Here is a 26251-nt window from a genome sequence, read left to right on the forward strand (position 1 = left end):
GTTCGTAATAGCCCAGAACCTGGAAACAACCTGGATGCCGGCCAACTGAAGAATGGATTAAGAAAATGTGGTACATATACACAATGGAGTACTACTCATTAGAGAAAAACAATGACAGCATGAAATTTGCAGGCAAATGGATAGAACTAGAAAATATCATCCTGAATGAGGTAACCCAGACTCAGAAGGACAAACATGGTATGTACTCACTCATAAGTGGATACTAGATATAAAGCAAAGAACAATCAGACTGCAACCCACAGATCCAGGGAGGCTACATAGCAGGGGGGACCCTGGGATGACTGTGGCTTATAATAAGTTTTGGTTTTACTCAATCACTGGGCAAGTTTCAGTGACACATTTCACTATTAGGATACAAATTTGTACTGTATCAAGCTGATAATAAAAAAAATAATAATAATTAAAAAACAAAATAACTTATCAGGCAGGAGATGTAGTTCAGTTGGTGAAGTGATTGCCCACTGAGCTCTGGAGTTCCACCTCCAGCACTGCTATTGGGGCACACCTGCTTTCCCAGCACCTAGGCGGTGGAGACAGGAAAATCAGGGGTTCAAGGACATCTTCATCGACATAATGATTTTTAAAGCCAGCCTGGGTTGCCTGAGACTCTGGAGAGATGGCTCAGGGGTTAAGATCATTGACTGCTTTTCCAGAAGATCTGGGTTCAATTCCCATCACCCAAATGGAGGCTATCAACCATCTGTAACTCTAATCTCAAAGGGTTCCAGCACCCCACCTGGACTCCACAGGCACTGCATATGGGTGGTGCAAAGGCAAACATTCATACCCATAAAATAAAAATAACAACAAACCTATGACCAGGTTTCCAGCAGTGTCTGTACAGAGTTTTAGCGGTATCTGGTTGAAAACGAGAACAAGTCTGCTGTCTCAGACTCCCCAAATTTACCCCATGGCCATTCTGAACTCTTTCTCTTGCTAACTACACCCTGTGTTCCGAACCCTAAATATTCCATACTTTCTCAGACTGTTGCTATTTTTTCTCTACTCACCTAACAAAGTCAAGGTTTTTCAGACATTCGAAACAGGAACTTCAGGCACACGGACAGCGTTTGGGGTTGGGACTTTCCACAAGGGACTACACTCAAAAAATAATCCATAGGAAACTACCTTCACAGATCCTAGACCTTTGGTTCAGTATTCACCGCAAACGTGGTGAGGTGTTTTACGCTGGTATTTGGGCCGCCACCCTCCCCTTTCTGTTCACTTAATTGATCTCCGAGGAGTCAATGAATGGAGCTCCCTACGGCCAGTATTTAATTGATTGCCTTGGTCTGGCTGCTATAATATTACAACTCTTGGAATACATAGCATCGATTCTACTATTAAATTTGCCTCAAGCATGCCAGTCCGCCGGACATCGTATCCCAGCCACTGCTTTCAGTCATTTGGAGTGCCAGGCGGTGCAGTTTACTATCTGGGTAAGCAGTGGCCAGAAGCGCGGGACCTAGGGAGGACAGGATTGGGCCTGGCTCTTGTCCATCATCCTGAGGCTCAAGGCGGGACTGTTTTGCAGTGTGATTTGGAAGCTGGCCCCACCTCTGGAAAATGAGGGGGCGGTACGGAAAAGAAAAAAAAAAAAAGCACTGCTGTCTCTTCTCATTGGATCGCTGTCAAGTCAGTCAAACCTCTGCTTTGCTCCGGTTGGCGAGAAGGCTCCAGGCAGGTAGCGTGCTGTCCGTGTTGGCCCCTCCCGAGGTGGGACCACGGCTCCCGACGTCTCCGACAGTTGTTGTTGGGGTTTGGGCCTCATTCATTATTCACTAAGGTACTTAAGAGCGCTGCAGCGATTGGTGGCTGAGAGGCCGGGTCGCTTGCGTCCCTGCTGGAGATACGTGTCACCCACGCGAGGCGGGAGAAGCCGCGCATAAATTATTCCAACGAGGAGGGGCGGGGCCGAGCATAAATTAGTTAAATGAGCCAGGGAGGGAGGGGCGGGCGGCCGGCGGCGAATTAGCCTAAGTTCTTAAAGATGGCGGCGGAGCGGAGTCGCTCCCCGGTGGAGTCGCCGGTGCCGGCCTCGATGTTCGCCCCCGAGCCCAGCTCTCCGGGGGCGGCCCGGGCCGCGGCGGCTGCGGCGCGACTCCACGGCGGCTTCGACTCGGACTGCAGCGAGGACGGCGAGGCGCTCAACGGCGAGCCGGAGCTGGACCTCACCAGCAAGGTAGGCCCGGGAGGCGGCGGCGGCGGCGGGGCCAGGGGCACCCGAGCGGGCCGGACGGTCTCCGAGGCGACGGCGGGCAGCCGGCGGTCCAGCTGGCGCGGCTCACGGGGACGCGGGAAGGACGCAGCCCGCCCACCTGCCGCGCTCCGGGACGTGCGGGGGCCCGGGCCCACTCTCCGCACCCGGCAGCTTCCACCCGGCCTCCCGCGCTCTCCGCTCCCGCCTCGATCGCCGGCTGCCCCTTTGGCTCCGCCACGTGGAATGGGGCTCCCAACACCGGCCGCGCGCCCCGCATCCCTGTCCCTCTGTGGGCCAGCTCGTCCTCCCCAGGAGGGGTCCCCGAGACACAGGGTCTTCCTCTTCCTCGAGCGTCCGGGACGACCGAGGGTCAAGGTGGCTTGGCCAGGGGGCGGGATGCTCTCGAAGACAGGTAGCCTATTCTAAGGGGATTGCGGGGTGGCAGCCGCTTCTCTTCCTGGTCCCTGGAAGGAAACAGAAAGTAGTTGCTCAGGCGGCGAGAATGTGATGTCCGAGGAGTGTCCACTCTCCGTGTCCACCCAAACAGAATAAAAAGATGGGGCTGACGAGATGGCTCATCTGGTAAAGGCGCTCGCCTCTTAAGTTTGAGGACCTCAATTTGATCCTCTGGACTTAGAGAACGAACTCCCACAGGTTGTCCTCCGATGTCCACACGAACGCCGTGGCACGCTCCCCCCCCCCATGTAATATAATTTAAAAAATAGAAAGACAGACAATGGGCACGACCCACAGTCTTGCCACCTAGGAGTGGAGCCATCTCTTGTATGCATGGAATAGTTCTTCTGAGTTGTTGAGAAGGTAGGCAGAAATTAAGGTCTCACCATCTACTTGGCATTGTGAAAAACAGAAATGTAAGTATAAGATGTAACTGGTGTTTAGAAAGTGTTTAACGTCACTAAAGAAACTAATGACCACTTGGAGAGAGAGGGAGGACCGGGTTTCCCTTCCAGCTCTTGCCATTAAAGAGGTTCTGTGACCTTTGGAAAGTTTCTTAACTTCTCAATTCCCCAGCTATTCCATCAAGAAACTATGGATGCCTTGCAAAAATTAGAAGTGTATGTCAAGACACCCATTATAGTACCAGATCCATATCAGAGACTCAGTAAGTATTTGGACTAGATAGATGATAATTCCCTATGAGGATTAAAAAGCAGCTGATGAAAGATAGAACAACCTCACTCCCTGCCCTTTGTAGGATAATTACAATAGAGATTTTATGGTGCTTTGATGTCCGTGGCCATACTATGCTGAACGAACTTGATCTCGTCCCATCTCAGAAGCTAAGCAGGGTCTGGTCTGATTACTACTTTGATGGGAGATTTTATGGAGCTTTGAAAATGTTTGTGACATCTCATGGTGGCACAACTACATAAAACTTAGCTCTAAACTGGAAAGAACCTTTTCCTGAAACCCAAGGAAATGATTCCCAATTGTACTTTTTCCTTCTAGTCTCTGCGGGGCACTTGGAAGCCAGTTAGCTTCTTTTTGTTATGGTGGTCCTGTCCAGTTCCTCTAATACCATAATGAGGGTGGCCAAGCTCAGGGAGACCTCCATCCAGAATGTAGGACACGGTGTAACCCTGGCGGCATCCAGGTTATGACTAGACGCTCTGATGAGTTAAATGGGCATGTTAGAAGTGGACTGACAGGATGTTGGTACATGGTCAGGGAGCTGAAGAAACCTGGAAACACAGTGGGAAATGGGGACAGAGTGAGAGGGTGGTGCCTTTTTGACTACTTTATTTAATTGCCATGAGTAAGGAACTTCATCAGAGTGCTGGGGAAATCCTCAGGACTTTGAAATTGAGAGAGAGAGAGAGAGAGAGAGAGACAGAGAGAGAGAGAGACAGAGAGAGAGAGAGACAGAGACAGAGACTGACTCTGTGTGTGTGTGTGTGTGTGTGTGTGTGTGTGTGTGTGTGTGTGTGTGTGTGTAAAAGAAAAGCTGACCATGTGGAGGAGAGAAGGGGTGGATTGAATAGATTTAAGCCCTGGAAAGAATAGTCTAGATGTTTATACCTCACTATTACTAAAAAATGTGGGGAGTTAAGGCTCTGAGAGCTTCCAGCAAGAAAAACAAAGATCAATGGTGGCGAGATTCATGCAGTTTTTGTAGAAATGTCTGAGTAAAGATAACTTTGTACTGAGTGTTAGTTGAGCCTGGCCTAGACGCTTTTGTTTTTGTTTTATTTTGTTTTGTTTTGAGACAGGATTTCATTCTGTAACTCAGGCTGGCTTCAAACTCAGCAATTTCCTTGCCTCAGCTACCCCAGTGCTGATATCACAGACATGAGCCAACCCGAATGCTTTATGTTATTCTATAGACTAGAAAATTGAGGTTCGGAGAGGTTAAGTTCTTTGTCCAAGGTCACATAGGAGTGGCTATAGAATGAAACCTGGCATGCCTGATAGCAATGACCTCCCCAAATAAGTGGTTGATACTTTGTTATTGACAGGATGTACACAGCCCATGGTAAAATAATACTAACCTTAGTGGCGGTAGGGTTTTGTTGACAGAGAAAGCCTTTTGCAGGCTGTTTTCACTCTAGTAATCAAGACAGCTTAGACAAGGTAGAGCAGAATTCTTTTGTTATTATGGGAGCTCTGGCCTGTGGGTGGAGGGCATGGCTGTGAGGGAGCAGTCTGTCCTTGAACTCCCTGATGCACACTGTCGGCGGGGAAGATGGTGGTACAGAGCCGCACTGCTCCGCCCGCTATCTCGAAGTGTCAGACTGTCTTCTCTCGTTTGGGACCTAACCCTCTTGTGAGCTGGAGGCTGGCTGTGCACGCCGCGTCTCCTGCAGACAGAATTCACTTAGTATATCATCTGGGTTGTATAAGGCTGTTTCAGGAGAGGCAGAAAGCGGGGGGGGGGGGGGGGGGGGGGCTGCACAGCTGTGTTCCATTAGAGTGCTCTGGGGTTTGGTCAGGGTCTTTGGTCAGGCTGTTGATCAGCTCGGGCTGTGGAACTCGCTAGTGAGTGTGGTTCTAAGGCTGTTGGTTTCTCTTCTAGCTGGTTCTGGTGAGCCCTACATCAGAGCAGTATGACAGCCTACTTCGGCAGATGTGGGAGAGGATGGACGAGGGATGCGGAGAGACCATATATGTCATTGGGCAGGGATCAGGTGAGCATAGCTTTCCTTTCCTTTATTTTAAACAATTATTTAGGGCACATTTCCCCACCACCGCCTTTTTGACTCGTGTGTCTCCTGTGCAGCCACACTGTAGTATCTGCAGGACTGTCTGGAGAGGAGACGAGCAACTGAATATCAGCTCCTACCTTAGTGGTCAGGACAAGTTTGGGGTCAAGGTTCCTTGTCCAGGGGCCCTTACAGATGTTTCCTCTCCACCTCAGGACTCCTCCTTTACATTCAGGGAATTGAAGCTTTAGGCAAGGAAACCTCTTGTCTAAGGTAAGCAAGCAAGTCCTAGCTAGGTCTAGAATTAACCCAGCTTTGGGTAACCCTAGGTCTTCCCCTTCGGCCCTGTTGATGGATCTCGTTGCTTTCTGTTTCCTACTTAGCTGAGAATCTCTGTGGTTCTTCTTAAAGCCACCAAGTAAAGACACTCAGAATTCCTCTCTTTCACCGAGGTGCTTTGGCCCAGACCACACTAACCACTGAGTCTGGATAGTTGTGATAACAGAAGTCCTTCCTGGCCCCCACTGTATCTTGCCAGGCTCGTAGTCATGTGACCATTCTGGTTATTGTCCTGCAACCTACTTACTCATCATAATGGGGCCTCCAGCTTTAGAGAAAGGCAGACCCTGTGTCAAAGTCCCCGATGAGATCATGGGATTGGTTTTGTCCACGCCCCCCACCCTCACCTTCCAGTCATCCCTTGTTTACATCCTTAATGCCATAACCTACTTACTGCCTTCATCTTCATTACGATATTATCTTTGCTGAAATTATTGAGGATCACTTGCAAGAAGCCCAGGCTGGGCCTGTGTGCATCATTAGGGGCAGTTTTCTTTTCTTAGTAGACTTGTGGAAAGGCACAAAATAGTCTGAGTCTGAGTTAAGGAGCTCTCACAGGAGCTTCTACCAAGGACTGTGAGCCTAGCAATCAGGAGGCTGAGGCAGGAGGATGGCCAACTCTAAGCCATTCTAAAACACTGTCTCAAGATAAAAAAATATAAAAAAGGCCGGAGGTATAGCTCAGGAGCAATACTTCATTGCCTGACTTATGCAAGGCCTGACTGAATCCTCAGTACTGGAAAAAAATTGTTCTTCAACTGTTTGACACATAGGTTATGGATCTTCTAAGTCTTGATATTTTTCAAAGCTCTTTTGGATACTTAAAATTTGGTTCCCTGGGCTGGGCTTATAGCTTAGCAGTGGAGTGCTCACTTTCTGTATGCAAGGCCCTGCACTCTATCACCAGCGATGGAACGCCAAACAAAACAGAATAGAGCTGGTCCTGGCCCCCAAGGAGGAAAGATGGCATGTACACAAATAATCTCAGAGAAAACAGTGTTTAAAAATGCCTCAAGATGACAACCAGGGACAACGGCTTGGTCTCTAAATCCCACCGTGCCCGCCTTTGAAACTGCTCTCCTGTCTGTCCTGTCCTTCCCACTCCTGCTACCCCTCAGCTGTGGCGCCGATCACCTTATAGAAGACATGGTCAGAGAGACAGACTAAGAGGTCACCTGTCAAGGAAGGGAGGGAGTCTGTCAGCATTGCCAGGTGCTGCTAGGCAGTGGGTTCAGAAAAGGCCATTCTGCCTGGTGATAACTCATTGATTCCTTGTGCGAGCTTGTCAGATATGTCTCTGTCCTGCCTTAAGAAGACAAACCACTCATAGGTCACTTCCTACTTTGTAGGAAACCACATAAAGGTCAGTTTTGACAAGGGGTAGGACTAGTCTTTAAAAATCCAGACTCTTATTTATATATTTATGTATTTTAATAGGGTCTTGCTTTGTAATCCAGACTGGCCTTGAATTCTTGATCCTCCTGTCTTCACCTTCTCCAAAGACTCAGACTCTTCTTTTCTCACCCCCTTTAATGCAGTCTGAATTGTACCATATACCAACAACTAATTAACTCTCCTTTGGAAGGTAAGATGTATACTCATTTGCCCATCTCCCACACACCCCGGCATTAGCCACGCATCATCCTGGTGACTCCGTCTGCTGGATTCTTTGGAGGCAGAGAGAGATGGGAACTGGTTAAACAAGTTGAACACCAGACAGCATGGAAGCCATTGCAGGGCCCCCCGAAGCCAGCTCCATCTCCAGCTCCATCTCCAGCTTCCTCTGTGTCTTGGTGTTTCGTCCCTCCACCAGGCCCTTCCACTGGAGCCTGGTGACAAGGAGACCTTCTCCAGAGAAATGGGTTTTTGTTGTTGTTGTTGTTTTGAGACAGGGCTTCTCTGTGTGACAGCCTTAGCTGTCCTAGAACTAGTTCTATAGACCAGGCCAGCTTCAAACTAACAGAGATCCTTCTGCCTCTGCCTCCCGAGTGGTGGGATTAAAGGCGTGCGCCACCACTGCCCAGCCCTCGGAGAAATGTTCCATGAATACATACATTGAAACCTTGTACACAGTCCAGGAGGACTCTGTTCTATACCTGTGTGCTTTTCATTTAAGGTTGATGCTTTAGGAAGCAAGTCAGTGAGTGTCTAGTAATTTGGGGTCTGGAGCCTGGAAGGTCTAGGTTTACCTGCCGATTTGTTTTCTTGTCTTAAGATGCAGGTAATACTGGCCTGGAGCGTATGTACTGCTCTCCAGAGGAACTGGGTTTGGTTCTTGTGCATGTTAGGAGGCTCACAGCCATCTACAACTCCAGCTCCTGGGGATCTGACACCCTATTCTGGCCTCTTTGGACATCTGCACTCAGGTGCACATTCCGACACACATACATATAATTAAAAATAAGATCTTTCAGCCAGGCAGTGGTGGTGCACACCTTTGATCCAGCTGAGGCACGTAGATCTCTGAATTCAAGGCAAGCCTGGTCTACAGAGTGAGTTTCAGGACAGCCAGGACTACACACAGAAACCCTGTCCTGAAAAACTAAAAATAAATAAATAAATCTTTCCTAATGAACGAACAGTAAGGAAATATGAGTTCTAACAAACCATCTCATGGTGTCCGAGTGAGTTACATGAGCACTCAAGGAATGAGTGCACTTGGCACAGAAATGTTAGCGTTAGCAGGGGCAGTTTTTCAGGGTCCGAGGTTTGTAGTTGGTTTATCATGGGACTGCTTTGCAAAAAGAACCTTGACTGTTTCTGAAATGCTAAGCTGTGACTTGAGTGCTCATTTGGAGATTCCAGCAGGGGAACGCAGTTGCTTCATATACCCATCACTAAAGAATGGTTCTCTGTCAAGGAAGGTCATCATCTTCAACTGAGCAGCACAACTTCTGGAAAGACACAGATGGAGCATTGAGAGAGGGAGGGAATACCTGCCTAGCCAGCCAGATCAGCCTAATCAACCCTCGTGATCAGCGGAGTGACAGATGGCACAGCAGGGTTTGTATTTGTAGGAGTCAGGAACAGCCACACAGAGGAGCGCCGCCTCTGTGAGCAGTGGCGAGTGGACAGAGGAAACCACATGCACAGAGACGTGGAGGCACTGGAGATGCACATTTGGAGGGCCAGATGGACTCTAGTGAGGAGAGGAGAATGTGGGGTCAGGAGGGCCTGGACAGGTAGGCAGGATCCTTTTATGGTGCTTGAATGCCATGCCAAAGCGTTGAGACTTACGTCCCCAAAGCCTGGGAAGCTAGCATAGCACCTTGAGTAGAGGAATACTTGTGGGAAAGGCAAGCCAGCTAGCAGGGCAGAAACCTGATGAGGGCTGCTGTGGTCTGTAGTAATTGGACTCTGGCTTTTCTCCTTGGCTTTTGTCTTTTGTCTACTTCTTTTTTGGTTTTTCGAGATAGGGTTTCTCTGTGTAGCTTTGTGCCTTTCCTGGAGCTCACGTGGTAGCCCAGGCTGGCCTCGAACTCACAGAGATCCGCCTGGCTCTGCCTCCCGAGTGCTGGGATTAAAGGCGTGCGCCACCACCGCCCGGCTTGTCTACTTCTAATATGATGAAAGTGGTGCATGTTAGCCAAGGTAATGTGACCACCTGAGAGTTCTGACGCTCAAGGTGACACTGGTGCTGGCCCCTGTTGAAGAACAGCCAGGGAGGAAGATTGTCTGGTGAGGATGACAGCCTTCCCCAGCTCAGAAGGGACCAGAGCTCATTCAGCGGTTCATTAGAACCTTCAACCCTGTGCCGAGCTGCTCCCCCTTGGTTCAGGTTGTTTGACATTTTCCAAACAGTTGAGGTAGGGAAGCTTTTCCCCACAGAATGGTTAAGATACAGTCCCCAACCTCAAGATGTTCTATGTCGTCAGGAGCATGCGCACAAGGGCAGAGCATGGCAGATGCTGTACGGAGGGCAGGTGTTTGCGGGGAGCTTGCCAAGAGGAGATGTGTTGATTGGCTGGGGTGAGAAATGAGGGTAGAGCTAGGACTGTGGGATCCCGGGGGAGGGACTCATGGGTCACTTGCACTGGAATAGAGCTGACTGGAGTGTAGGGGTGAGGAGTGTGGAATGACGGAGGCGGGTGGGCAGTGACCTAAAGGAGTTGGAGCGGAGAGGAATACTGTTGGTTCTGGAAGGTCATTCAGAGATCTGGTGTGAAAGTGGCGATGTTAGAACTCTGGTTTCCTTGGGAGCTTAAATTTGTAGGGAATGTGCTAGATGGGCTGTGGCGGGTGGTGCAGGGTCAAGACACACAGACTAGATTCACTGAGACCCCGAGTCTGGCAGCAAAAGAACACCATAAAGAACTGGAATCAGCAGGACTGGGCTGATGACAGGGTTTTGCGTAGGTGACCAGAAGCAGAGTATTGTCTTTATTAGAATGGGACAGCAAGAGAAGGAACAACCAGACAGACAGAGGGACAGTAAGGAAGGAAAAGCAGCTATGTTTGGAGTCCGGAGACTCCAGTTGACACTGTGGCCCTCTGCAGCCCCCCAGTTTGGAAGTATCTGGTTTCCGTTTACCTTGCTCTTCCATCCCTCTTCCCTCTTTTTTCTTTGTTTGAGGGGAACCTCACACTTATGATCCTCCTGCCTCATCCTTTCCAGTGCTGGATTGTCGGGTTGTTTACTGCACTGTTGAAAGGTGATAGCACTGCCTGCTTCGTAGGGCTACAGGGGGTGTCCAGGGCTTTGTTGATGCTGCTCCTTTGTGGGCCACTGTTTACAGGGTGAGGGGGTGAGTGACTATCAGGCCTCCCGGAGTTCTCATCTAGGCCACTGGATTCCATGTGGAGCCTGGCAAGGTGGCCAGTGCTAGGTAACCTTGACAGTGGCCGTTGAGGCTGGAGAACGATAGCTAAGGGGAAGGTTTGGAGGAAGAAGGGGGCCTTTGGGGTGGACTGGCAGAGGCTGGCATCGGGGGACGCGAGCAGGGCTGTAGCTGGTTAGAATGATGGGGCACTGGTGATGTTGGCAGTGGCAGCCCCTCTAGGGGTGGCCAGCTCAGGGCACTGGGGCCGAGTGTCAGCAAGGGTCGGCTAATCTCAGTTCCTTGGTGTTCAGTAGAATTGGGGAGACAATGAGAGCGGGTGGCTTTCCTTCTTGAAGGTGGCGGGCTTGCTTTAGGGAACTGGAGGAGGAGGAGGAGGAGGAGGAGGAGGAGGAGGAGGAGGAGGAGGAGGAGGCGGCGGCTCGGCCTGGCAAGGTTTCTGGTGGTGAAAAGGAAGAGGTGCTACAGGGTGTGCTTAGGAGGGGCTGGGGGAGGGGCTGGGGGAGGGCTGGGGGACTGGTGGGCCCTGGACCCAGTCACACAGAAGCACCTGGTGCATTGCTGTTCTTAGACTCGAGGAAGCTAGTTCCTCAGCCTTTTCCTGCCACCTCCACAGCCTGGGATCAAATTCCTTTTTTTTTTTTTTCCCTAAAACAGGGTTTCTCTGTGTAGCTTTGGAGCCTGTCCTGGAACTCTCTCTGTAGCCCAGGGTGGTCTCGAACTCAGAGATCCACCAGCCTCTGCCACCCGGCTGGGCTCAAATTCTTTTCCCAGGCATTGACTGGATACGGTACCTGAGCTATCCTAGTTACAAGCTGTCTTTAAAATAACCTGGACCACCCCCCACCCCTCTCCCTCTTCCTGCCCTCCTTGCTTGCCTAGGGCATTGGAGTTTCTCCCTTGCTGGGCTCCTGCGTCTGGCCTCTTGCTTACTGCCTAGAAGGTCTTCCAGTCTACCTCGCTCTGCCCGAGTTATTGTCCTGCCTGACCCCCGGCCTTGGTGCAGAACATTTGCTCTTGTCTGGTGTATACCAGCTTCCACTTCCCGCTGTTCCTGATGCCATCAGGCTCCCCACACAGAGCATCTTCTCTCTTCCTGTCCCTGCCTGCTCACTGTCTGCCATGCTTTCGGCTTTACTTCTCTGCTGTGGTATCTCTTCTCAGCTTCTGAAGACCCAGTTTAGGGTCAACACCCCCAAAGCTGCCCTCCCCATCCCTGGGCTGTGCTTTGCATCCTCTTCCTTCAGCTCTACAGGGTAGTGCTCAGATCCTGTTGACATTAATTAATTTCTTGTGTCTCTCCCTTGGGGCTGTGAGCTCCCTGAGGGCACTTATATTCCCAGCACCCAGTATGAAGCTTGGCCTAAGTTCAAGGAGAATCTCGATGACTTATGAATGAGCTGCCCAGTGCCCTGCTAGGAGGGGAAGCTGTGGCAAGGTCACACATTAACTCGGTGTGTGCCTGAATTGTCGCTGTTTTTCTGCAGTGCCGGGGGGAGTCTGTTTAGCTAGAGTTGACTGGCTGGTTGGTCAGGACCCCCTTTCCTGCTGATGTCTGGGCTCTTGTCACCAGATGGGACTGAGTACGGACTGAGTGAAGCTGACATGGAGGCCTCCTACGCCACAGTGAAGAGCATGGCGGAACAGATAGAGGCTGATGTCATCTTACTGCGCGAGCGTCAAGAAGCCGGTGGCCGCGTGCGTGATTACTTAGTCAGGAAACGAGTTGGAGACAATGACTTCCTGGAGGTCAGGTGAGGAGGCCCCAGAACACGTGCCGGGGTCCTGCTGCATGACTTTTGGGGGGTTCACGGAGAATGTGATAGAGCCTGTGCTACTTGGGGAGTCAGCTGTACCTGTCCCCTGCCTTCCCCTCCTTCCTAGGACAGGAGAGTATGGGGACTTGTGGTCTTCATGGTGCTGCTCTTTGAGTTCCATCCCTCAGGACTCCATCTGGGACATGGGAGAGAAGACCAGCCAAGCATTCTGTGGCAACCCTGTGCTTGTGTTCACTTTACCATCAGCTTGGGAGCCTAGAAACCGGGAGCTAGGGAGATACTTTGTGGCTTTTATAACTTTGGGGGTCTTCCCAGCAGTGGGATTAGGGTTGTAGGCATTGAAGGAGCCAGGACCCCTGACTTTGCTCCCTGGGTACAGCTCCAGGAACACTCACTCTGTGCTCATCTAGGAATAGGGACATCCTGAGTCAGGGTGCTGGGGTGAACCTCACGCGGTTACCCAGTCTCTGCTTGAGTAGTCTCTTCAGGACTCGTTCTCACACTGGTTCGTGTCCATGCAGGGTGGCAGTGGTGGGCAACGTGGATGCTGGCAAAAGTACGCTCCTGGGAGTCCTAACACACGGAGAGCTGGACAATGGCCGTGGCTTTGCCCGCCAGAAACTCTTCCGCCACAAACATGAGATTGAATCTGGTCGAACCAGCAGCGTGGGCAATGACATTCTGGGCTTTGACAGTGAAGGCAATGTAGTGAACAAGCCGGACAGCCATGGTGGCAGCCTCGAATGGACAAAGATCTGTGAAAAGTCCACTAAGGTGATTACTTTCATCGACCTGGCTGGCCACGAGAAGTATCTTAAGACCACTGTTTTTGGCATGACTGGCCATTTGCCTGACTTCTGCATGCTCATGGTAAGTGTGACATTTCCCCCAGGAGGGGACCTGGGGATGCTCTGCAAAGGTTTGGGATCATTCTGAGCCTGGGTCCTTCTGGGTGGGGTAAGGATGGCAAGTTTGGAATCTTGGGGAGCTCAGCCCTCAGCCCTGTGGTCTTCCCCACAGGTGAACCTTAACCTTTCTCCTGCATTTAGATCAGGGAGGGGACCTCCTGGAATAAGGTAAGGTATCACTTGCAGATCAGGAATGTTTTCTCTAGCACCTTAGGGTACTTTGAGAGAGTGGCCCCAGGTGGCACCCTCGAGATCAGCCTGGGGAGGAAAGGAGAAGAGCACCTCACATCTGGAGCCAAGGGCAGCAGTCAGCAGGGCCTCAGGTAGAGTCTTCAGTGCCTGGGAGGGAGATGTGGCCGCCATTGTACAGCCCTTGTTGGGAAGCTAATGTGGGCCTGGCCCTGTGCTCACCCGGTGGCTCACCAGTGGGAAGTAGGCCTTCCTGGTCCTGGGCTCCCAGAGAGCATGTTCAAGCAGCTCCTCGTGTTACATCACTGAAGAGGAGGGGGCAGAGGGCTCAGCTTTGCTCATGTGTGTGCGTGTGTGTTCTGCTGAGTTTCCTGTACTTTAGGCATAGCTTCAAGGGGAGAAGGAGGGAGGGAGGGAGAGGGTGGGCACACGTGCAGTGAGTTTTCAAGTCCTTCCAAAGCCCCTCCACCCTCCTGGTTCTTCAGCTGCCTGTGCTAATAAGTGTGGTAAACACAGGCATCTGTTCCTACAAAATGTGCTCAAGTTGCCCCACAAACAGGTTCTCAGGCCAGCCTCTCAGACTGGAGAGGAGGGAGCAGCGTGTGCTGAAGGGATGCCCATCCCCTCTGCCTGCGCTGCTTGGGCAGCAGTTTGAACCTTGCAAAGGGCTGCCACACCGGAAAGGCATCTCTGTGGAAGTCCACAGGGGCCCTGGGCCTGTGGCCATCTAAGAAGGGTTTGGAGGGAGAGGAAGATGGCTTACTGGGTAAAGGTGCGTGCCAGGCACTGGTGACCGAGTTTGACCCCCAGCACCCACATAAAGATGGGAGAAAACTGACTCCGTCTGCTTGTCTTCTGACCGTTAGATGTGTGCACACTAACGATCATTTTTAAATTTTAATCTTTATGTGTCTGTGTTCTGCCTGCCTGTGCACCACCTGTGTGCCCGGTGCTCACAGAGGTCAGAAGAGAGTTGTAGCAGGCTTTCTTGGACCACCAACCAGCTCCCAAATCATGACATGAAGACTTATCAGTTATGAATGCTTGGCCTTCTCTTAGGCTTGTTCCACTAGCGCTTATTACTTAATTTAACCTGTTTCTCTTCACCTGCATTTTACCTCGGGGCTTTTTACCTTTCTTTCCTTATGTATGTCCTACTCTGTGTCTGTCTGTCTGGCCCCTGAGGTCTCCCTCTCTTTCTCGATTCCTGTTTATTCTCTCTGTTTGCCAGCCTTGCCTACCCCTCTACTGTGTAGCTATTGGCTGTTTAGGTTTTTTTTTTTTTTTTTTTTTTTTTTTTTTTTTTAAGATTTATTTATTATGTATACAGCATATGTGACTGCAGGCCAGAAGAGGGCACCAGATCTCATTACAGATGGTTGTGAGCCACCATGTGGGTGCTGGGAATTGAACTCAGGACCTCTGAAGAGCAGTCAGTGCTCTTAACCTCTGAGCCATCTCTCCAGCCCCGGCTGTTCAGTTTTTTATTAGACCAATCAGGTGCCTTAGGCAAGCAAGGTGACACAGCAACACACCTCCACATAAACAAATGCATTATATCTTTACATAATTAAACATATTCCATAACAGAAGGTATCAGATTCCCCAGAGTCTAGAATTACAGACAGTTGTGAGCTGCCATGTGGGTGCTAGGAATTGAACCTGGGTCCTCTGGGAGAGCAGCCAGTGCTCTTAACTGCTAAACCATCTCTCCAGCCTCTAATAATATTTAAAAAAAAAAAATTCTACCCTGAATGTATTTTTTAAAACATGAAGGGTTTGGAAACCAAGTTAACTTAAGCACTTTTTTTTTCTGTTTGTGTTGTAATCAACTGACCTGTGTAATAATTGTACCACTTATGAGGCCCAGTATATGTCAGTGTGTGTACACAGTGTGGATGAACCACACTAGCTAGTTAGCACCTCCTGGAGATACATGCTCCTGTTGTATCACAGCCTCTTTATCATGCCTTTACTTAGAGACTCCAGTTCTTCATACAATTAAAAAGCATTTCTAACTAAACTGTAATGAGTAAGGACAATGATGGGATAATCATCATCCCAAACAAAATTTTCCTGTCTGACTTTTAGGCCTTCGTCCACTTATTAAACTTCTGTAGACAGCAGAAATATAACTTGAGTGTAGTGGCGGCTCATGCCTAGAATCCCACCCCTTGGGAGGGAGGTAAGAGGGTCCTGAGTTACATACTAGTGCCCTGTCTTTGTCTTTCTCCTTTTTTTTGGGGGGGGGGGGGAGGGACAAGGTTTCTCTGTGTAACCCTGGCTGTCCTGGAACACTCTCTGTAGACCAGGCTGGCCTCCAACTCAGAGATCCACCTGGCTCTGCCTCCCAAGTGCTGGGATTAAAGGTGTGTGCCCTCACTGCCCGGCTTCTTTTTCTTTCTTAAGTAAATAAATAACAAGAACAATGAATATCTTAATGTTCCACAGTGATGAATTTTCCAAGGGGAAAAGAAGTGACATACAGAAACCAATAGGTCATTCTCAGGCTTAGTGTGGAAACAGCGAAGTGTGTCCCTTTGGATTGAAAGGGAGTGGGAAGAAGTAGCTGGAGGACCGGAGAGCAACTCGGACAGGCAGCGGAGGCCGCAGCAGGGCTGGAGACCCCCCCCTGCATGCTGCCAGCAGTGAGAACCACACAGTGAAGATGTCCAGCGTGTTCAGAGTGCCACACAGGCACAGGATGGCAGCTTCTCTTCATTTTACTGTGGTTGGCGTTCACTTGCATGGTACAGAAATAAAAGGCCATGAAGAGTGCCAGTGGGTGCTGCCACGCCTGACCACCTGAATTGGATCCCTGGAAGAACCAGCTTCCACAGGTTGTCCCAGTCTCCAACCACCACCATGGCGTGACTCCCTCTTCATACACACACAGACATACACAATAAACTTTTTTGGTTTGTTTTTGTTTTGTTTGCTTTCAGACGGTCTCACTATGTAGCCCTTGCTGAAACTTGTTGTGGAGACCAGGTTGGCTTCAAACTCATGGAAATCCACTTGCCTCTGTCTCCCAAGTGCTGGGATCAAAGGCATGTGCTACCACACCCAGCATGAAAATATAATTTTTTCCCCCCGAGACAGGGTTTCTCTGTGTAATTTTGGTGCCTGTCCTTGATCTTGCTCTGTAGACCAGGCTGGCCTTGAACCCCCAGAGATCTGCCTGGCTCTGCCTACCAAGTGCTGGGATTAAAGGCGTGTGCCACCACTGCCTGGCAAATATATTTTTTAAAAAGACAACTGAGAGCATGTAGTAAAAAGTTTCCCTTCTTTTGTTTCCAGAGGCAGCCACTGTTTTCAGTTTCTTGTATTCCTGCCAGAGATACAGAAAATGCTTTTTATTTTCTATTTATGAGCATTTTTCCTGCATGTATGTATTTGTACTGTATGTAGTATCCTTGGGCCAAAAGGGTCATAGGAACCCTTTGAACTGGAGTTTTGGACAGTGTTGAGCCACTGTATAGTTACTGGGAACTGAACCTGGGTCCTCTGGAAGAGCAGCCAGTACCTTAACCCCTGAGCCATCTCTCCAGCCCCAGAGATACTATGTGCTCATACAGCAAGTGTCCATTGTGATGTCAAACATAAGGTGACCTGCTGCTTGTTTTTTACTCTTTTGAGGGGCCCGCCACCCAGTTCCCAAATAAAATCACACATGGAGGCTTATTCTTAATCATAAACACCCAGCCTTATCTTGACTTGTTTCTTGCCAGCTTTCCTTAAATTATCCTGCTTACCTTTTGCCTCTGGGATTTCTACCTTCTCTTCTATCCGCTTTCTTTCACTCTTACTCCATGGTGGCTGGCCTCCAGCATCCTCCTCCTTCCTCTCCCCTTCCTTCTTCTTTTCCTCCCAGAGTTCTCCTCCTATTTATCCTCTGCTGGCCAGCCCCGCCTATCCTTTCTCCTGTCTCGCTATTGGCCGTTCAGCTCTTTATTAGACCATCAGGTGTTTTAGACAGGCACAGTAACACAGCTTCACAGAGTTGAACAAATGCAACATAAACAAAAGTAACACACCTTAGAATAATATTCTACAGCAGTGATCCTCTAAAGTAGAAGTGTTTAGCCCTGTTTTAAAGGTGTGTTTACTGAAGACCAAGGATGTTAAACTGATCACACTTTGGGGGATATAGATGGTTGTACATCCCAGACTCTGAATTGTCCTTATTGTTTACAAGACTCCTCTGTTTTTTTATTGTTGGTTTGAACTGAGTTTTTGTTTGTTGGGTCTGTTTTTTGCAGTACTGAGAACTGAACCTCGGGTCTGGTGATGCTGGGCAAAGTCTATCTCTTAAGTTGCACCTCTAGCCCTTTGTTTACTTTTTTTTTGGTGCAGGGTTTTTTTGTACAGTTTCCCAGGCTGTCTCTAAAAGTTCTCTGTAGCCCAGGCAGGCCTCACAGCTCCTGAGTAGCTGGGGTTGCTGCGGCCTGCTTTTCAGGTGTAAGTCCTCATCACCAGAGCTTGGTTAAATGAACTTCACCCAGCCCAGCTTTCACCAGCAGGCTGGAGTCCCCGCCCACCAAGCAGCACTCTCTGTCTTCCTTGTCCTGACACTTCCTTTCTGTTGGGGCAGGTGGGCAGTAATGCTGGCATCGTGGGGATGACCAAGGAGCACTTGGGATTGGCATTGGCACTCAATGTACCTGTCTTTGTGGTTGTCACCAAGATTGACATGTGTCCTGCCAACATCCTTCAAGGTGAGTGAAGCCTCCAGCTGCATCAGCCTCCGGGGTTGTCTGCTCCAGAGCCTCAGCCCAGCACCTCCTGCATCCTTGTCTGTGCCAGACCTTGGCCTCAGTGTCCATCAGCCCGAGTCTTCTACTTCTTCCTCTCCTATGTAGCTCTTGATTTAGGAGAAGTCTAGAATTTCCCTCTGTTCTTTTTCCTTCCTGGTTCCAAGCACAGAATCTATGAAATCCCTAGTCTGCCATTTCCCCCAGTGTCCTCCTCAGCAGGCATTGGGCTGACCCGTTGAAGCAGATGTGTATGGAGGAGTTTGGGCAGAGGGTCTTCGGGGCTTTAGCCACCAAAGGACAGGCCTCTGCACCTCTGGTGATGCAAGTTGAACAGCACTGTCCCCACCAGAAGGTCTCATAAGGAGGGCCCCTGCAGATTGTAACCCCAGGCACTTGTCTGCATGTCCAGACTCATGGCCCTAGAAAAGAGGCCCGTCTGTGCTCTGTACACTAGCAGCATGTACCCACCCAGCTTTGATCTTCCTTTTTGCTTCTCCAGGCATTGTGGCATTTAACACTGGTCCGTCTGTCTGTCTGTCTCCTGCTTGCATCAGTATTGAGTGCACCCGTCTTACCCTGGAAGTCTGGCCAGAGAGAAGCCTGTGTCCCCTAATTCTGTTCCATTTCACCCTTTAAGAAACCCTGAAGCTGCTACAGCGCCTGCTGAAGTCACCAGGCTGCCGGAAGATCCCTGTCTTGGTGCAGAGCAAAGACGATGTGATTGTCACAGCCTCCAACTTCAGCTCTGAGAGGTAACGGGCAAGGCTAAAGGGCGGGGAAGCATGGCTTCTAAGAGGCGCCCTTGCCAGCAGGGCCACAGCGAGCCATAGGCCTGAAACAGCCAGTAGTCAAGCATGAGGTCTCATGGACATGGTTGGAGGAAAGAGAAGGTTCTGTCTTTGCACGAGTCTCTGAGGTCAGCAGTGTTGTTCCGAGCCTGTATTGGGCGGCCCCTATTCTGAGTTACTGATCTCTCTGACATTGGAATCAGATGGACATCACATCCTTACCTGGGAAATGGGGATGCAGTTAACTTCCTGGATTAGCCAGGGTTCTCTAGAAGCACAAAACCAATGGAATGAATATGTATCACACAGGGTATATTAGATTGGCTTACACAATACAGGCGGAATAGTCCAACAGTGGCCATCTGCTTGATGGAGAGGCTGAGAACTCCATAGCTGCTTCATCCGCAAGGCTGGATGCCTCATTAGTTCCAGTCTGGAGCTGAAGTCCTCAAGGACACCTGGAGAGCTGCTGGTCTTTAGTCCATGTTGCAAGGCCAAAGAAACTGGGCTGTGATGTCAATTGAGACAGGCAGGAAAGGCAGCGATAACAGTAGGCGTACTGGTCCACAAGAAGCGAAGGCAGGGGGCTGGAGAGATGGCTCAGAGGTTAAGAGCACTGCTTGCTCTTCCAAAGGTCCTGAGTTCAATTCCCAGCAACCACATGGTGGCTCACAACCATCTGTAATGAGATCTGGTGCCCTCTTCTGGCCTGTGGGGATATGTGCAGACAGAACAATGTATACATAATAAATAAATAAATCTTTTAAAAAAAAAAAAGAAGAAGAAGCGAAGGCAGGCAGGAAAGGCAGCGCAGCTCCTCCCCTGAACCTCTGTTTATATTTATTTTATGTTGTTGTTGTTTTTTGACAAGGTCTCTCTACATAACCCTGACTGTCTTGGAACTCATTTTGTAGACCAGGCTGGCCTCAAACTCAGAGAGAGAGATGTGCCTGCCTCTGCCTCCAGTGCTAGAATTAAAGGCGTGCACCACCATGCCCAGCCTTCTTTCTTGAACTTCTTTGTATCTGGGCCCAGTGCTCTGAACTGACCACTCATAGAGAAACTGACATCACCAGACCTTACGAGGGGCCTCCTAGCATTCTACACAACTATAACCCTGCCTACCTTGGGGGAGGGGCTTCCTTACTCAATTGCTCCTTCCCAGAAGAGCCTCTTAGTTGATTCTCATCCACTCAAGCTGGCAACCAGGATTGACCTTCACTCCCCCAGAGAGGGCGGTTGGTTGCTGGAATGGAAGTCATGAGCGTAGAAGGCGCCAGCCTGTGCACAGTCTGTGGAATGCTGTCTTTTTATCACTTACTGACTTACACTATTTCTCCAAAGCCCCCCTAATCACAGGTCAGTTTGGTGTTAGCCAATGAGTCTTTTCATTGCATACATGTTTATTGGAGGTTCATTCTACCAGACTCTTCCTCCAGATGTTAATGCATCTAGATTCTAGGTGCTGACCTGAGCACAGCCCAAGGCTCTTTAGCTCATTGGTCCAAGGTCATCTTCTGATAACTGTTCCTTTCCTTCATTTGCCCGGAGCCAGGGCCTTGTTGGGAGCCACCTGTCCCCGACTTCTCTGTGCTCCAGAGCAGCCGGCATTGGTCCTGTGTTTGTGGCCTGCTGCTGTCTTCAGTGCCACCGGTTGTCAACAAGGGGCGCTTTCAGGGTCCAGCCCGCTCCAGCTCCCTGGAGTCCCTAGCCTGGGGGGTACTCGGGAATATGCAGTTCCTGATGTCAGATAAGACAGATGAAGAGTGGGGCCAGAGGGGCCAGGTGGCTGCCCAAGGCCTCCCTTCCTTATGTCTTCTCCTCCATTTAGGATGTGCCCGATATTCCAGATCTCCAACGTCACAGGCGAGAACCTCGATCTGCTCAAGATGTTCCTCAACCTCCTGTCCCCCCGCACCAGCTACAGGGAGGAAGAACCTGCTGAGTTCCAGATAGATGACACCTATTCTGTCCCTGTGAGTGCCTCCGGGTGGCTGGCACTTCCTGCTCTGTCCTCAGTGAATGAGTCTGTGACGGGAATAAGCTTAATAGGCTGGGGTCTTCTTCTTGCCAGGGTGTGGGGACAGTGGTGTCCGGGACCACGCTGAGGGGCCTGATCAAGCTGAATGACACACTGCTGCTGGGCCCAGACCCCCTGGGTAACTTCCTGTCCATTGCTGTCAAGTCCATCCACCGCAAGCGCATGCCTGTCAAGGAGGTGAGGGGGGGCCAGACAGCCTCCTTTGCACTGAAGAAGGTGAGTGAGGAGGGTTCCAGAAACTCTGCTTGAACTCTCCTAAGTCCAGTGCTGTGGCTGCATTGCAAGGGTACTGACCCTTTTTTCACGGAGGAGGAGACTGAGGTCACAGCCTAGTAACCTCTCCAAGCCAGGGCTCATCCGGGGCTGTTTGTCTCCTGAGCTCTGCCCCTGCCTTTGTGGCCTGAGCAGCTGTCACTGTCACAGACAGTCGACAGGAGTGTCCCTCCTGTGCACAGTGCCGCCCTCTCAAGCCTAGGATGGGTGGGATCTGTGCCCAGTGCTCTTCCATGTCCTGGGGCTTGGGATGAGCACTAGTTCTGGAGTTACCTACCTTCCTGGAAGCCAGAATGATCGGGACAAGTGGGATCTGGTTTGTTTTCTCCAGTGGTGAGGTTTGCTCTGGTTTCTTCCACCTGAATGCTGGCTTGCCTACCTGTGCTCCTGGCTCCGTCAGGCCCGCAGCCGAGTCCCCAGGCAGTCTCTCCTACCTCCTGGCTCCACCAGGCCCGCACCCGAGTCCCCGGGCAGTCTCTCCTGCCTCCTGGCAGCGGTATTGAGCTTGTTGCACAGCGCCGAGGGTGCCTTGTACTGTCTGCAGTAGATGGTGCTGAGAAGTGGGCTGTTGGAGTGGTTCCACTCCTGGAGAGACATCTTGATCTCTAGGACCAGGCTGGGTAAACCTAAAGGAAACCATGGTCCTGGAGCTCTGTGTTCTCCTCTTTCCTTTCAGATAAAGCGCTCATCCATCCGGAAAGGCATGGTGATGGTTTCCCCACGCCTGAATCCCCAAGCCTCCTGGGAATTTGAGGCTGAGATTCTTGTCCTCCACCATCCCACCACAATTAGTCCACGTTACCAAGCCATGGGTAGGTGTCCGAGGTCCTGCTAGCCTCAGGGGTTGTGTCCTAGCGTCCCCGCAAAGGAGCTCCGTGGTCTAAGCCCAAGGCTTCCAGCTGCAGGCCAGGCAGTTCTCTAGCCGTTCCTTTAGTCCAACCCGAGCAGCACTGATTGTTCAGTCCTACAGATGCTCTGAGGCCGAGACCTGTCCTCGGGCCACCTGCCAAAATTTATTCAGCCAAGATTGCTGAGTACAGCTGTGTGCCTGGTAGGATCGTCAAGGTGCTAGAACAGTCCTGTGGGAAAGCATGTCTACACACAGAGGCACTCAGGCTCGGCCACACAGGCCTAGGAAGGGAGAGATGGGGGGAGGCAGGATCAGATCTGAAAGTAGGCTACACCGATGTATCTGGCTCTCAGAGTTCTTGTCCCATCTTAGAGAAACAGCTCTAGCCTGAGGCCACAGGGTAGGTCATGCCTGTCCTGACTCTCTTCTCTTGGCAGTACACTGTGGGAGCATCCGGCAGACAGCTACCATTTTGAGCATGGATAAAGACTGTCTGCGCACAGGAGACAAGGCCACTGTCCACTTCCGCTTCATCAAAACCCCCGAGTACCTGCACATAGACCAGCGGCTGGTGTTCCGGGAAGGTCGCACCAAGGCTGTTGGCACCATCACCAAGGTATGATTGGCATAGCCTTACCTGCCCAAGGAAGCTTCAGTATGCTCTAGTCCAGTACCCAGGAGCCAAGCTCCTCTTGAGAACCCAGGAGTCATCTTCATCCTGGGACAGAGGCATGGTTCCTGCTCTGGCAGAGCTGAGCCAGGACTAGGAGATGGCTCTGGTGATGTCTTTGCTTCCCCAAAGTTGTCCTTAGGCCTCCTATCTTGGACTTCGGAGGCTGTCTTGAAGGAGAGAAGGTGACATTGGGGTCTGGTGCTCCTCCATAGGGCAGAGTGTCTGGGGAGCCAAGGTAGACCTCTGAGGCACTACCTCTGGGGCCTGGGGCTTGCTGGGGTCTGTGCCTGAGGGCTTCCCACAGCATGGGAGACCCGTTTGGAGTGAGTGCTGGCTTTCATGGGGACACGGTTGGAAGGTCCCATGGTGCTTGAGTTCTTTTTCCTGGAGCCACCTTTTGCCTGCTGTAGACCGACCTCATCCATGGTTTTGGGTAGGACGTTTGGTAGAGGGTTTGACTCCTGCCTATGTAGAGGAAGATATGGTTTTCATGTCTGAGACTGGAATGAACCTCAGACTGGCTTTTCTTCCTGAGACGCTCCCCTCGGGCCTGTCTTCTTGACAGTGTGGAGAGGCTACAGCACCCACTGTGGTGTCCTGGGGAGCCCAGCCAGTCTTCTTTCCTGCTGTGGTTGAGATTGAACTTGGGCCACAAGGAAGATTCCGAGGCAGTTGCTCCTAGATGGTAGATTTTATGATTCCTGATGGGCATTTCTTTTGTTTCTTCAGGGGCCTGAAGTTAAAGCATGGTCCAGAGCAGTGCTGGGCAGCCCAGCCCCGAGCGCAGGAGTAGGGTGGCAGAAATTCAGGGGGCTGGAGCCTTCCTAGGCAGGGAGAGGCAGGACGGGCCGTCTGTACCAGGGCTGTGGTAGTCCTGGCCTCAGTGGGAGTGGGAAGGCCTCTTGGCTCTGCCTCCTGAGGTGGCCTTCCTGTCATCTGCTTCGCTCAGAACTGGCAGGCAGCTCTCACACCATGCTATCCACTTGGTCTCCACAGCTCCTCCAGACGACCAACAACTCCCCCATGAACTCCAAGCCCCAGCAGATTAAAATGCAGTCCACAAAAAAGGGTCCCCTGAACAAACGAGAAGAAGGAGGTCCATCTGGCGTGCCAGCAGCCGGGGGGCCCCCAACTGGAGATGAAGCTTCCTCTCTAGGGACTGCACAGGCTGCTACATCCAGTGGTCTCCAGGCACAGGTAAGCAGGGCCTCTTACGGTCTCCAGCATTGTGGTGGGAGGGGCAGGGCTGATCATCTAATTGGTCCTGATTGGTGTTTGGTTTTAATGAAATAAAGAATAGAAAAATGTCAAGGTTCCCCTTTTTGTTGTTTTGATTTTTTTTTTTTTTTAAAGACAGGATCTCACTCTGTAGGGCAGCCTGGCCTGAAATTGACTCTGTAGGTTAGACCAGCCCTGAACCTAAGGCAGTCTTCCTCAGCTTTTCTAGTGCTGAGATCACAGGCCTGACCACCACACCCGGCCAAGGCTTCCCTTTGGTAATCCGGATGTATTTGGGTTCTAGTGCTGTGTGTGGCTGAGACCCCACACCTGAGGGACACTGCCTGAGAGCTCCTCTGCACCTCTCCCGGCGTGAGGAGCCTTTGCCGGGGCTTTGTCCCCCTGTGCGTCAGACTGTTGGCTCACCTGCCCGTACCTCAGTTCTTGCTGACGAACAGGCCCAGTCCCCCTCCCTGCCTGTCCCATGTCCTTCTCTCTGGTCTTGTTGGAGCAGGCTTCTGAGTCTGGTACTGTCGCACAGTCCTAGTGTTAACTCTCCCGCCTCCTCCCCAGGCGCTCCTCCTCTTCCCTCTCCTTGTGCGCCCCGTCCTATGGTTTCCGAGCCCCTCTCCCAGTGAGCAGTGATGCACGCCGACTCCTGTTCCTTTGTGCTTCTCTGGCCACCCCACCCCCCCCATTACCACACATAGCCACACGACCAGGAAGACTCCACTTCCCCTGGGAAACCCCTGACTAGGTTAGGGCTACTACACGGTCACCCCCTGGCCCTGCTTCAGCGGACCACCACTTCTCAAGTGCCTGCTTTCTTTCTTTTAGCCCAAGCCCAGCAGTGGGGGCCGGCGACGAGGGGGCCAGCGCCACAAGGTGAAGTCCCAGGGGGCCTGTGTGACCCCTGCCAGCGGCTGCTGAAGATCCCCCGGTCCACTTGACCACCCATGGGATCCTCACTCTGGCTGCTGCTCACCAGCTGGGCAGAGCATCTTTGACCGCCACCCGCCCACTCCAGCCCACAGCCAGAGCATCCTTGTTACCACACCCCCATTTTCCAGGGGGCGATTATAATTTATAAGATGAGGATGGACTAGATGTCTGAGGACTGACCATCATCTCCCACCTGCCTCCTCCCTTACGTCTTTCGTACATCTGGGCCCTTAATTTCTATTCTTTTTATTATATATTTCTGTCTTGTGTGTGTGTGCACGTGCGCGTGTGTATATGTGTGTGTGTGTGTGTGTGTGTGTGTGTGTGTGTATGGGGGGTGTGCAGGAGTGCAGCTGACCCTGTCAGTCCTGGCTGACCATTAGCCTTCAAGAGCTGCTCTGTCCTTCCATCCATCTGTGTCTGTCTCAATGAGATCCTCAGAGCCTTAGGGAACCTCAGGAGCCCAAGGCACCTCTCTTCCCTGGCCAGTTGCCCCTCTTACCTAGAAGCTCTTCTTTGGCTTAATAGCTTCTGCCAGAGCAGGGACCCCCCAGTCTAAGATTTGGGGAGTTTAATGGAAAGTGGTGGCCTCCCCTGTCTCTCCTTTTCCCTCCTAAGCTCCCAAGCAGGTAATGCCAAAAGCTCTTCAGTGGCCCCTGTGATCTGTAGAGGGCATGGTAACTGCATTATAGGATTGCCCATCCTGACCTTTTGTTGTTTTTTTTGAGACAGGGTTTCTCTGTGTAGTCCTGGCTGTCCTGGAACTCACTCTATAGACCAGGCTGGCCTCCAACTCAGAGATCCACCTGCCTCTGCCTCCCAAGTGCTGGGATTAAAGGCGTGCGCCACCACCGCCTGGCTGCCCACCCTGACTCTTGACCCTTGCCATGGATCCAAAGAACTGGGTGGGCTTACCCTTGGAGACAATCCCAGGCTTGCCTGGCTGGCCCTGGCTGCTCTGGCTTCTGTACCCGCTGGAGGCTCTTCCCGTTTCCACTTAGATCTCTGGCTGAACCTCAGAGCGTGGGGTACTAGACTGGGTCTGGGCCTTCTTTGAATAGGGTTTTATAGTACCTCCTTTTGGTGGGGGAGGGGAGATGCTTCTCTCAGTTGAACCAGGACTAGAAACCCTCTTCCCCACATCACCCCCAGCATAGCTGCTACAGCCATGGCCTCACAGCAGTGAAGATCTGAGCCCAGATGTCCCGTTGGGGTGCGTAAGGGCAGTGGCAGTGGAGTCTCCTAGGCCATCAAATCACTGCTGCTGGGGGAGGGTGGGCGAGCCCTGCACCCTGACCTCAGGCTGGGGTGCTCCTTCTCAGCCAGGACGCACCC

The 26251-nt window shown here is 51.3% G+C and overlaps 1 protein-coding gene across 1 annotated transcript; it reads left to right on the forward strand.

Moving 5' to 3' along the window:
• The first annotated feature begins 1984 nt into the window (after nucleotides 1-1984).
• Nucleotides 1985-25076, forward strand: Gtpbp1 (GTP binding protein 1). The gene is made up of 12 exons (XM_028871164.2): nucleotides 1985-2203; nucleotides 5256-5367; nucleotides 12073-12253; nucleotides 12799-13147; nucleotides 17969-18092; nucleotides 18769-18883; nucleotides 20751-20895; nucleotides 20994-21176; nucleotides 21910-22045; nucleotides 22521-22699; nucleotides 23753-23953; nucleotides 24812-25076. Exons 1-12 carry the CDS (start codon nucleotides 2012-2014, stop codon nucleotides 24902-24904), a joined length of 2010 nt encoding a protein of 669 aa, XP_028726997.1. The 5' UTR covers nucleotides 1985-2011; the 3' UTR covers nucleotides 24905-25076.
• The last annotated feature ends 1175 nt before the right edge of the window (nucleotides 25077-26251 follow it).

This window comes from Peromyscus leucopus, chromosome 20, assembly GCF_004664715.2.
Source record: "Peromyscus leucopus breed LL Stock chromosome 20, UCI_PerLeu_2.1, whole genome shotgun sequence".
Taxonomy (NCBI): domain Eukaryota; kingdom Metazoa; phylum Chordata; class Mammalia; order Rodentia; family Cricetidae; genus Peromyscus; species Peromyscus leucopus.

Excerpts from the sequence above, each read along its gene's own strand:
- Gtpbp1 (XM_028871164.2), top strand. The coding sequence starts at position 2,012 with ATGGCGGCGGAGCGGAGTCGCTCCCCGGTGGAGTCGCCGGTGCCGGCC. Across the intron at positions 2,204-5,255 it reads AGCTGGACCTCACCAGCAAG|CTGGTTCTGGTGAGCCCTAC; the intron begins GTAGGCCCGGGA and ends TTTCTCTTCTAG. Across the intron at positions 12,254-12,798 it reads AATGACTTCCTGGAGGTCAG|GGTGGCAGTGGTGGGCAACG; the intron begins GTGAGGAGGCCC and ends GTGTCCATGCAG.